This window comes from Lithobates pipiens, unplaced genomic scaffold (genome assembly GCF_037356315.1).
Source record: "Lithobates pipiens isolate NorthernLeopardFrog02 unplaced genomic scaffold, aLitPip1_a1.2 Scaffold_22, whole genome shotgun sequence".
In the NCBI taxonomy this organism is placed as follows: Eukaryota; Metazoa; Chordata; class Amphibia; order Anura; family Ranidae; genus Lithobates; species Lithobates pipiens.
In genome coordinates, this window is record NW_027507784.1 from 74,201,281 (window position 1) to 74,214,678 (window position 13,398).

Sequence of the window (13,398 nt, forward strand, 5' to 3'; positions counted from 1 at the left end):
AACAGCAGGGGATCAGCGTATAACATGCACCCCGATTTCCCCCTGATTTTAGGGGAAAAAGTGCGTGTTATACGCCGATAAATACGGTTGCAGCCGTGCGCAGCGCTGATCTCTTCTTTCTTTTTCCCTTCCCACAGGGGAAACTGAACAGCGAAACTGAAAACATTTTTCACCTTAAAGTGGTGAGCCAGCGAGCACTTACCTTTCTAGGGTGCCCGTGATGTCGTCCGCCTGAGGCCGACCCATCCCTCGGCTCTCGGGTCCCAGCGCCGGCATTCAAAGTAAGGTAAACAGGCAGTGGAGCCTTGCATCTTCACTGCCCGTTTCCTACTGCACATGCATGAGTCGTGCGGCGTTTTGTAACTGGGGCGCACTGTGTTCTGGGACACACACAGTTCCCACAACACACCGCGCGCCATTCACCAGTAGACAACACGAGGAGGAGAAGACCAAAGATCACCGCGGAATAGGAAGAGGCAGATTAGGACGATCTGCCTAGCAACAGCCATTTCTGATAAGCGAAAACATTATTTTTGTTTTTGTTTGTTTTTTGTTTTTTTAGGGTGGACCTCCCCTTTAATGCAAACGATGCATTAAGGTAAAAAAACATTTTTAGGTTTAGTAACACTTTAATTGTCACTATGACAGGTCCTTCTAAAGGGTGTATCTCCTTAGCTAGGTCCACTTACCTATATGCACTTCTTTTTGCATCTTCTCATTCCATTGGGCACCTTGCTCATTTGCTCAAATGGAGCAACTAAGAAAGGCAAGGGTATGGATATGGGAGTGCATGCAACTTGAACCATGTGAAAGTTCTCTGAACTAAGGAGCTAATTTTGGTGGTGGTGGTAGAATAGTCATTAGCACCCAGAGAATCTCCAACACCATCTAACACTGGAGCTATCTATGATCTATTTGTTTGCATACCTAACTCCTCATATGAATTCATCTTTCCCACACATATCTACGTATTTGTCTTTCTCAGATCTGTCTGTTTTTCTATCATGGGTTGCACACAATAGTTATGATGGCATATTTACTAGTTACTGTTACTATAATCTCACATAAGCAGGACCTGTTTTTGGATGGTGACCACCCTCTGTTATGCTCTCTTCCAGATGCTGATGAATGTTCACTGTACGGCTTTTGCAGTCAGACTTGCAGGAACACACAAGGCTCTTATACATGCAGTTGTGTCGAAGGGTATTTAATGCAGCCGGACAACAAATCCTGCAAAGCCAAGAATGGTAAGCCCTTCTGCCTCTGTAAGATATGTGAAAACAATAGTTACCATGTACAGTATAGTCCATGACAGTTGTTCACATAACTTTATTGCTAATTGGGAAGAAATACATATAACAAAATAAAGGTTAGTGTCATTAATTTAAATTGTCAAACAGATATACACTCACAGATATATATATATATATATATACGATCACTTTATTAGGTACACCTTTTCAAAAATTGCTAATCAGTAGTGATGGACGAACTTCCGACGGGACGTTTCGCGAACGCGAAACGCGAACGGACACAAACGTTCGCGAAAACGACCGTTCGCCGCGGGCTCCATTGACTTCAATGGGAGGCGAATTTCGCAAACCTTTAGGTCGAATTTGCGGCCACGGGGTAATTATTAGGGGGTAGCACGTAGTCCCACCACCTGGACAATAGCATAATACATGTATGAGGTGAATTTGGGATCGATAACTACAAGCATTTTTTTTTTATTTGGGAAATTGTTCTGACAATTCAGGACTATGGAGCTAATGAAGGCAATGGAGGAGAGGGAAGGTCAGGGACCAGGGTAGGCAAACAAGAGGGTGCAGGAGATACAGAGCACTGACAGCAGCACCGTAATACAGAGCACTGACATCAGCACCGTGACATACAGCGCTGACAGCAGCTCCGTGACATACAGCGCTGACAGCAGCTCCGTGACATACAGCGCTGACAGCAGCTCCGTGACATACAGCGCTGACAGCAGCTCCGTGACATACAGCGCTGACAGCAGCTCCGTGACATACAGCGCTGACAGCAGCACCGTGACATACAGCGCTGACAGCAGCTCCGTGACATACAGCGCTGACAGCAGCTCCGTGACATACAGCGCTGACAGCAGCTCCGTGACATACAGCACTGACAGCAGCTCCGTGACATACAGCGCTGACAGCAGCTCCGTGACATACAGCGCTGACAGCAGCACCGTGACATACAGCGCTGACAGCAGCTCCGTGACATACAGCGCTGACAGCAGCTCCGTGACATACAGCGCTGACAGCAGCTCCGTGACATACAGCGCTGACAGCAGCTCCGTGACATACAGCGCTGACAGCAGCTCCGTGACATACAGCGCTGACAGCAGCTCCGTGACATACAGCGCTGACAGCAGCTCCGTGACATACAGCGCTGACAGCAGCTCCGTGACATACAGCGCTGACAGCAGCTCCGTGACATACAGCGCTGACAGCAGCTCCGTGACATACAGCGCTGACAGCAGCACCGTAAGCAGCCCCAGGAGGAAGTCAGCACAGCACAGGGATGGTGTGATCCCCTCATAATAAGAACCCCCAGGAGGAAGTCAGCACAGCACAGGGATGGTGGGAGCCCCTCATAATAAGAACACCCAGGAGGAAGTCAGCACAGCACAGGGATGGTGGGAACCCCTCATAATAAGCAGCCCCAGTAGAAATATGACACCGCTCAACCTCTTCAAAGAGGAGGGTAGGGGCATATAGTACGGTGTGCTTTTTTGGGTCAGGGAAGTGAGCCAAATGAATTAAGAAGGTCTGTGTGCTTGATTCCAAAAATTGTTTATAGACATATACATGGTCTACTGATCACATGTGTTGAATTCCTCCGAGATCCATGCCTCATTCATTTTTAGAAATGTGAGGTAGTTAACACTGTGGTGAGCTAGGCGAGTACGCTTATCGGTCACAATCCCCCCTGCTGCGCTGAACGTCCTTTCGGACAGGACACTGGATGAGGGGCAAGCCAACAGTTCGATTGCAAATTGGGCAAGCTCTGGCCAGAGGTCAAGCCTGCCCACCCAGTAGTCTAGGGGTTCATCACTCCTCAGAGCGTCCACATCGGCCGTTAACCCAATGTAGTCGGACACCTGACGGTCTAGGCGTTCCCTGATGCTGGATCCGGATGACACCTGTCGATGGGTCGGCTGAAAGAATGACCTCATATCCGAAGTCACCAACACATCTTCAAACCGGCCTCTTCTTGCAGGCGCTGTTGGATTGGTACCCGCAAATCCTTCTCTGGGAGTGGGAATTGCTCCTCTGCCAGCGCACGCAAAAGCAGAATGCAGCATTTCTCGAAGCAAGGCCTGGAAGTGCTGCATTCTGACAGCCCTCTGCGACGGCGGTAACATTTCCGCCATTTTGTGTTTGTACCGGGGGTCTAAGTACGTTGCCACCCAGTACTGGTCCTTGACCCTCATGCTTTTTATACGGGGGTCCCTATTAAAACACTGGAGCATGAAGGCCCCCATTTGCACTAAAGTGGAAGCGGTGTGGTGGCCTGGCTCCTGCTCATCATCCAGGATAATGTCGTCCTCTTCATTCTCCTCTCCCCATCCTCGCACAACAGGGATCCCAGAAAGGTTTAAAGCATGCTCTTCTTGCTCCTGCTCATCCGCCCCGGCACCATCCTCCTCTGACTCCTCATCAGACTCCTGTTGTTGACTTGTCTCAGATAGAGTAGCCCCCCCTGGGAATTCATCCAGCATTGCGACTTCCTCATCTTCCCGCTCCTGCTCCTCCACAGCCTGATCAATGACACGACGCAATGCACGCTCCAGAAAGAAGGCATAAGGTACCATGTCACTGATGGCGCCATGGCTGCGACTGACCAGTTTGGTGATCTCCTCAAATGGCCGCAGAAGTCTGCATGTGTCGCGCATGAGCAGCCACTGGCGCGGTGAAAAAAAACCCAGCTCCCCAGAACCGTTTCTTTCGCAGAGTTCATACAGGTAGACGTTAACTGCACGTTTCTGCTGGAGCAGCCTATCAAGCATATAGAAGGTTGAGTTCCATCGCGTCGGGCAATCGCAAATAAGACGTCTGACCGGCAGATGGTGTCGCCGCTGAATGTCAGCAAGGCGAGCCATGGCCGTGTAAGATCTTCTGAAATGGGCCGAGATTTTCCTTGCCTGCCGCAAGATGTCCTGGACCCCAGGGTATTTGACAAGGAATCGCTGCACGACCAAGTTTAAGACGTGTGCCATGCACGGCACGTGCGTGATTTTGCCCTGTTTCAATGCGCTAAGCAGATTGGCACCGTTGTCACACACCACTTTACCAACTGTCAAATTGAGCGGTGTTAGCCACTCATCTGCCTGTGAACGCAAAGCTGAAAGGAGTGCCGGGCCAGTGTGGCTCTTTGCTTCCAGGCACAACAGACGCAGCACGGCATGGCAACGTCTCACCTGGCATGTGGAATAGGTTCTGGGGAGCTTGGGCGGTGCAGTGGAAGAGACGCTAGCAGCGGAAAAGGAGGAGGCAGCTGAGGAGGAGAGGGAGGAGGATGGAGTAGGAGGAGGAGAAGAAGAGTCAGGCCTGCATGCAATCCGTGGCGGTAAAACCAAATCTACACGGGTGCCACGGGTTACATGCTTGACGGCCGTCAGAAGGTTCACCCAGTGGGCAGTAAAACTGATATACCTTCCCTGCCCGTGTTTGCTAGACCACGTGTCTGTGGTCAGATGTATCTTGGCACCGACACTGTGTGCCAGAGATACATTCACTTGCCGCTGAACATGGCCATATAGCTCTGGGATGCCCTTCTCTGAGAAATACTTCCTTCCTGGGACCTTCCATTGTGGTGTTCCAATGGCCACAAATTTGCGAAAGGCCTCCGAGTCCACCAGTTTATATGGCAGTAGTTGGCGGGCTATGAGTTCTGACAAGCCAGCCGCCAACCGTTGGGCAAGAGGGTTATCCGGCGTCATCATTTTTTTACGCTCAAACATTAGGCCCACGGAAGCCTGCCTTTTTGCAGAAAAATGTGAGCTTGGCGTGATGGAAGGTGGAGTGGAGGACAATTGTGAGGAGAGAGGAGAAGGAGAAGTAGAAGACGAGGCTGGACGGTGAGAGCCTGCAGTGTGGCTTTGTGTGTTCCGTTGCTCCCACTGGGCTCGGTGATGGCTGCTCATGTGCCTTCTTAAGGCGGTCGTCCCTAGGTGAGTATTGGGCTTACCGCGACTAACGCGTTGACTGCAAAGATTGCAGATGGCAACGCTATTGTCAGCAGCGGACACGTTAAAAAAAGCCCACACTGCGGAGCCATGTGCCGGTGTCCTGGGAGCGCCAGATGTGACCGTACATGGTCGATGACTCGCTCCTGATACATTTGCAGTCTGCTTTGTCCCTGCTGTGCAATGTAAGTCATTGCTGCTTCTCCTCCCTATCTGCTGGTCCATATCTCCCTCTGAACTCCCCTCCTCTTCCTCTCTTGTGGGCACCCACGTGACATCACTAGACACGTCATCATCAACGTCACCTTCCCCACCGCTATAAGTAGAGTAGGCAGCAACACCGGGGACCAACCTCCTCCTTGGGCTGATCTGGGTACTGGCGTCAGACTGCTGAGTAGCGCTTGTTGCTACCTCCTCTTCCTGATCCAATACCAAGAGTGGCTGCGCATCAGAAATGTCCTCTTGATATGGATCGGAAAATAATTCCAGTGACTCAAGCGGAAGGTATGTGGTGGTGGTGGTGGTGGTCGTGTTGTTGGTGGTAGTGTCTTTGGGGGTGCACATAGCAGAGAGTGAAGAAGAGGGTGCAGATCGAGAGGATGAGGAGGGTGCAGAAGAGTAAGGCTGAGCGAGCCACTCAACCAAGTCTGGTGCATCCTTTAAAGTAATTGAACGCACCTTCTGCAACTTCCCACTTTGGCTCAAGCCTGTTGCTCCTGCCCTACCCCTACCACCCCTGCGGAAGGGCCTGCCTCTTCCTCTGCATGTCATTTTTTAAATGACCCTGTGACAAAACTCTTAGTCCCTATACCGCTGAAGGACTGCTGCAGTATAGGTGAGCGGTCAGCAGTGGTGCACGTCAACCCTATCTATTGTGGACCTATAGCGGTCCTTACAGAACAGCAGACTGTACCGCACTCAAGCCTATGTACCGTAGCACCCTATACCAAGTTACCAGTCCTTATAAGAACTTTTGTGGACCAAGCAGGTTGTGTATTAGTGTTTAGCAGACTGTACGTCAGTCCCTATACCGCTGAAGGACTGCTGCAGTATAGGGCAGCGGTCAGCAGTGGTGCACGTCAACCCTATCTATTGTGGACCGATAGCGGTCCTTACAGAACAGCAGACTGTACCGCACTCAAGCCTATGTACCGTAGCACCCTATACCAAGTTACCAGTCCTTATAAGAACTTTTGTGGACCAAGCAGGTTGTGTATTAGTGTTTAGCAGACTGTACGTCAGTCCCTATACCGCTGAAGGACTGCTGCAGTATAGGGCAGCGGTCAGCAGTGGTGCACGTCAACCCTATCTATTGTGGACCGATAGCGGTCCTTACAGAACAGCAGACTGTACCGCACTCAAGCCTATGTACCGTAGCACCCTATACCAAGTTACCAGTCCTTATAAGAACTTTTGTGGAACAAGCAGGTTGTGTGTTAGTGATTAGCAGACTGTACGTCAGTCCCTATACCGCTGAAGGACTGCTGCAGTATAGGTGAGCGGTCAGCAGTGGTGCACGTCAACCCTATCTATTGTGGACCGATAGCGGTCCTTACAGAACAGCAGACTGTACCGCACTCAAGCCTATGTACCGTAGCACCCTATACCAAGTTACCAGTCCTTATAAGAACTTTTGTGGACCAAGCAGGTTGTGTATTAGTGTTTAGCAGACTGTACGTCAGTCCCTATACCGCTGAAGGACTGCTGCAGTATAGGGCAGCGGTCAGCAGTGGTGCACGTCAACCCTATCTATTGTGGACCGATAGCGGTCCTTACAGAACAGCAGACTGTACCGCACTCAAGCCTATGTACCGTAGCACCCTATACCAAGTTACCAGTCCTTATAAGAACTTTTGTGGACCAAGCAGGTTGTGTATTAGTGTTTAGCAGACTGTACGTCAGTCCCTATACCGCTGAAGGACTGCTGCAGTATAGGGCAGCGGTCAGCAGTGGTGCACGTCAACCCTATCTATTGTGGACCGATAGCGGTCCTTACAGAACAGCAGACTGTACCGCACTCAAGCCTATGTACCGTAGCACCCTATACCAAGTTACCAGTCCTTATAAGAACTTTTGTGGAACAAGCAGGTTGTGTGTTAGTGATTAGCAGACTGTACGTCAGTCCCTATACCGCTGAAGGACTGCTGCAGTATAGGGCAGCGGTCAGCAGTGGTGCACGTCAACCCTATCTATTGTGGACCGATAGCGGTCCTTACAGAACAGCAGACTGTACCGCACTCAAGCCTATGTACCGTAGCACCCTATACCAAGTTACCAGTCCTTATAAGAACTTTTGTGGACCAAGCAGGTTGTGTATTAGTGTTTAGCAGACTGTACGTCAGTCCCTATACCGCTGAAGGACTGCTGCAGTATAGGGCAGCGGTCAGCAGTGGTGCACGTCAACCCTATCTATTGTGGACCGATAGCGGTCCTTACAGAACAGCAGACTGTACCGCACTCAAGCCTATGTACCGTAGCACCCTATACCAAGTTACCAGTCCTTATAAGAACTTTTGTGGACCAAGCAGGTTGTGTATTAGTGTTTAGCAGACTGTACGTCAGTCCCTATACCGCTGAAGGACTGCTGCAGTATAGGGCAGCGGTCAGCAGTGGTGCACGTCAACCCTATCTATTGTGGACCGATAGCGGTCCTTACAGAACAGCAGACTGTACCGCACTCAAGCCTATGTACCGTAGCACCCTATACCAAGTTACCAGTCCTTATAAGAACTTTTGTGGAACAAGCAGGTTGTGTGTTAGTGATTAGCAGACTGTACGTCAGTCCCTATACCGCTGAAGGACTGCTGCAGTATAGGGCAGCGGTCAGCAGTGGTGCACGTCAACCCTATCTATTGTGGACCGATAGCGGTCCTTACAGAACAGCAGACTGTACCGCACTCAAGCCTATGTACCGTAGCACCCTATACCAAGTTACCAGTCCTTATAAGAACTTTTGTGGAACAAGTGAGTTGTGAATGTTTAGCAGACTGCAGCAGAAGGGCAGCAGTCAAGTATAATATCCTTTCTATATTTGGAAGAAAGAATATTATACATGTACAAGCCTATTACTGTACCACTGATACCAGTCCTGAAAAGAACCTTTGTGGAACTAATAATAACAGCAAGTCTTTAAAATTACCCTCACTGCCTGACAACACTGCTTCCTTCCTGTCCCTATACAAATTGGCAAAAAAAGAGAACGATTAGTGGTTACTGGAACAGCTCTTTTGTGGACCTTGATAGTAACAGCTAATGATGATGATGATGATGATGATGATGAAAGACTAATCTGGCTGTCCCTGTAGCATACACCGTCCTTTCCCTTTCTCTAAACTAACAAAAGACACTCAGGCTGCTGCAAGAATCAGCAGCACAGCAAACCTATCAACACCTAACACCTATACCAGTCCTGAAAAGAACTTTTGTGTACCAAATAGCTAGTGGTTTATCTCTCCCTACTCCACACAGGAACCTGTCCCTATCTTAACAGAAGAAAGAATGTAAAATGGCCACCGGATCGGGTGTATTTATAGGTTAGGGGGAATGTACAAGTGTCCATGTGCTGTCATGTCTCAATTGGCTGTCCTGTATCACATGATAAACGTGTCACCAAAGGTTAAAGTTCTTGTATACATTAAACACGTAAGTCCGCCGCGGCGAACGACGGAAAAAGGCGTTCGAACGTGCGGACCGCGAATGTCGGAAATTCGCCGCGAAACGACCGCCGGGCGAACCGTTCGGCCATCACTACTAATCAGCCAATCACATGACAGCAACTCAATACATTTGGGAATCTAATCAGGGTGAGGATGGCTTGCTAATGTTCAAACCCAACATCAGAATGGGGAAGAAAGAGGATTTAAGTGACTTTGAACGTGGCATGGTTGGTGCCAGACGGGCTGGTCTGAGTATTTCAAAAATTGCTGATCTACTGGGATTTTCACACACAACCATCTCTCAGGTTTACAGAGAATGATCCAAAAAAGAGAAAATGTCCAGTGAGCAGAAGTTGTGTGGAGGAAAATTCCTTGTTGGTGTCAGAAATCAGAGAAGAATTGGCAGACTAGTTCAAGATGCTGACATGTCACTATGGAGCAAAATCTCTGAGGAATGTTTCCAACACCTTGTTGAATCTATGCCACCAAGAATTAAGGCAGTTCTGAAGGCAAAAGGGGGTTTGACCCTGTACTAGCAAGGTGTACCTAATAAGGTGGCCAGTGAGTGTTTTATAAAACTTTCAGTGGTATATTTAACAGACCAAAGGGGAGTAAATAGAGAAATGTATTGCTAACATACATTTTAAGTTGGTCACACATTTATTTAAATCCATTGGTACGATCTTCTTTAGATTTGTCAAAAACCATGTAGTACAAAAAAACAACCTAATTTAATTCAAATTTGATAGATTGCCTAGATCAGCCTTTCTCAACCTTTTCAACACAGAGGAACCCTTAAAATAGTTCTTCTGTGTCAGGGAACCCCTGCTAAAAATGAGAAATCTACAACTCTATGCATTAAGGTGAAAAAACATCTCACACTGCCTGCGCCCCCAGCCCCCCCATTTTACTTACCTCACCCCTCGAAAGTCCCGCGCTCATCCCTCGCTCGTCCCCCGACGTCCTTTCCACTGTTCAGCCTGGCCGCTGATTGGCTGGAGTGGATGGATGGAAAGCAGCGCGGCCATTGGCTCGTGCTGCTGTCAATCACATCCACTGACGGGGAGCGCCGGGGGGCGGGGCCGTGTGATACAGCGAGCGGCTATAGCCGCCAGCTGCATCACGGGAGCGTGCCCGCAGGTGCTTCTCACCATGCGAGGGAGCTCGCATGAACGTGAGAAGTACCTATGGGAGGAAGCCGAGACAGCCGCCGAGGGACCCCAGAAGAGCAGGTTCAGGGCCACTCTGTGCAAAACGAGCTGCACAGTGGAGGTAAGTATAACATGTTTGTTATTTAAAAAAAAAAAAATTCACTTTACAATTCCTTTAACCACTTGCCGCCCGCCCTATTACAAATAGACGGCGGCAAAGTGGTTTCATAATCCTAACCGGACATCATATGACGTGATCAGGATTATGAGCCGCTGCGCGCCCCCGGTTGAGCGCATCGCGGCGATCGTTGTTGCGGGGTGTCAGTCTGACACCCGGCAACTACGATCTCGGTAAAGAGTCTCCGACGGAGACTCTTTACCACGTGATCAGCCGTGTCCAATCACGGCTGATCACAGTGTAAATGGGAAGAGCCGGTGATCGGCTTTTCCTCACTCGCGTCTGTCAGACGCGAGTAGAGGAGAGCCGATCGGCTGCTCCTCTGACAGGGGGGGTCTGTGCTGATCGATTATCAGCACAGCCCCCCCGAGGATGCCCACACTGGACCACCAGGGACGCCACCAGACCACCAGGGATGCCCAGCAGAGGTAATCCTCCCTAGACCACCAGGGATGCCAGTCAGGCACAATGGATGCCAATCAGTGCCCATAATGGATGGCAATCAGTGCCCACAATGGGCATCACTGATTGGCATGCATTATTGTTTGGCACTGATTGGCATCCATTAGTACAGTATAACACCTGTGTTGCTAATGAGTGCCCACCTGTGTTGCTAATGAGTGCCCACCTGTGTTGCTAATGAGTGCCCACCTGTGCTGCTAATGAGTGCCCACCTGTGCCGCTAATGAGTGCCCACCTGTGCCACCTATCAGTGCCCACCTGTGCCGCCTATCAGTGCCCACCCATGCCCATCTGTGCCGCCTACCAATGCCCATCTGTGCTGCCTACCCATGCCCATCTGTGCCGCCCATCCATGCCAATCCGTGCCAGCTATCAGTGCCAATTTGTGCCACCTATCAGTGTCCATCCATGTCGCCCATCCGTGTCGCCCATCCGTGTCGCCCATCCGTGTCGCCTATCAGTGTCGCCTATCAGTGTCGCCTATCAGTGCCGCCTATCAGTGCCGCCTATCAGTGTCCATCAGTGTAGCCCCATCAGTGCCCATCCGTGAAGGAGTAAACATACTTATTTACAAAGTTTTGAAACTGAAACAAAAAAAAAAACATTTTTTTTTTCAAAATTTTCGGTATTTTTTTATTTGTAGCACAAAAAATAAAAACCGCAGAGGTGATCAAATACCACCAAAAGAAAGCTCTATTTGTGGGAAAAAATGATAAAAATTTCATTTGGGTACAGTGTAGCATGACCGCGCAATTGTCATTCAAAGTGCGACAGCGCTGAAAGCTCAAAATTGGTCTGGGCAGGAAGGTGTTTAAGTGCCCTGTATTGAAGTGGTTAAGAATTATCTCCTTACAGATAGTTAAAAAGATCAATGGTGTCAGTGGGAACTTATGAGAGGCAGAAATTTCCCAATGCTGAAGGAACCCCTAGCAACCTCTCGAGGAACCCTAGTTGAGAATCACTTGCCTAGACAAACCCTTGCACTACATAGCTTTTTCTAAATCTACAGGCTTTTGGTTTGTTTAAATGGGAAAACACTGCTTTTTTTTTTGTGCATTCTGCTTTATTTAAGATCAGCTTTAGATGCTTTTGAGAACACTGAAGTTGAATGATAAGTCTAATGATTGCTGCAATTCACCTGCAGTTGATTTCCTTATGACCTGCATTTGACCACCTTCTAAGCTGCATCAACCAGCTTTAAGCTGCTTTTGCATTCCCATAGACTTTTATGTTGACACTGGCACTAAAAGTCATCAGACAGAGGTTGTACAATCAGATTGTCAATAAGGATGAGCTAAGATTGAACTTAGTTCTGCCCTGAACCCGCAGGAGACTGTCAGATGACAAGAGGTTACCATTCCAACAAGCTGTGACCATGGATGCCCAGTCCCGCAGCTGCAAGTAACCAAGGAACTGGGATGCTGGTGACATCATTGACCAAAGATGGCCATGTGGTCATATTTGATCAATTACATTGTTCATGTATTGGAACCTTAGCTCAATCCTAATTGTGACATGTGGTCAGCTTTAGACGAAAAAAAAAAGTAAAGTCAACTATATGTCCTGATTCCATTTTCTATTCAGAGACTCTCTGATGCCAAGTACTGTACATAATCAATTATTGGTCTTGAAGTCTTTGCTGAGCATCCAACCTTATGCAGTGCTTAGATTAGTAAATGCTACCTGAAGATTTGTTATCTAAGATCCTTTGAGATAGTTGATTGAATGGCGCTGGGACCCTAGATGCATTTTACCGCCTACCTATGATGGGTATTCTCTCAAAACTTTACTAGTATTTGCCCGATGGGGCATCTGGGTGATGTGTAGGCTGCTTATATACACAAAGGGACCTCCAAGTAAAATCTCAGGAAATAGAGATATTGATTGGATCAAAGAATTGGAGAAACACACCAAAATGTTGGAATCCAAACAGGAGGTTTTATTGAAAAATGTTTATTACACATAATAGTATTATTATGGTGCAAAATAGGTACAGTGGAACCATGGATTATGAGCATAATCCATTCCAGGAGAATGCTTGTAATCCAAAGCACTTGCATATCAAAGCGAGTTTCCCCATAGAAGTCAATGGAAACAAAGATAATTAGTTCCGACTTCTATTGCATGCAATATTGAATGTGGCCAGAGGTGAGGGGGGGTCAGAGAGCCTCGGAAATACTAAAGGACAGCTTGGCTGAACAAAGAAACCCTCGGAAAGGCTCGGAAACACTCGGGAACAGAGTATTTCTGAATGATTCAGAGTATTTCGGAATGGTTGCAAGTATTTCCAAATGGCTCTGAACCGTTCCCTGTGTCACTGGTGCCCCTGCACCTCTGGCCAAATGTGGTACAGCACACCTCATTAGCTTGAATTCTGCTTGTTTTGCGAGAGACAACACTCGCAAACCGAGTCAGGATTTTTTTTTTTAAAGTTGCTCGTCTTTCAAAACATTTGTTAACCACGGTACTGGTTAACCAAGGTTCCACTGTATGTATCCACTATCCACAAGTAAGACCCCCCTAACATATAAAACATGCTTACAGTGAGGGGACAGTCTCAGAATAGCAGTAAATGTCCACTCATGTAGCATATGGAGTTCATGGGATCAAGCAGGTAAGATGAGTATCACACTGCAGTAGACAGCTCCACCTGAGACAGGAACAATCTCTGAGAACACAAGATGGAACACAAGGGGTCGTCAACTTAGTGCAGTATTTTTTAGGTGTTTAATAATATTAAAA

General features: G+C 48.4%; 1 protein-coding gene across 1 annotated transcript in view; it reads left to right on the plus strand.

Annotated features, from left to right (window-relative positions):
• The window catches only part of LRP1B (LDL receptor related protein 1B), a 2,110,020-nt gene that overhangs the window by 871,118 nt on the left and 1,225,504 nt on the right, over window positions 1–13,398 (plus strand). The window contains exon 5 of the mRNA XM_077447755.1: window positions 1,119–1,247. Coding sequence (XP_077303881.1) covers window positions 1,119–1,247 — 129 coding nt within the window. The remainder of the gene's footprint in view (window positions 1–1,118; window positions 1,248–13,398) is intronic.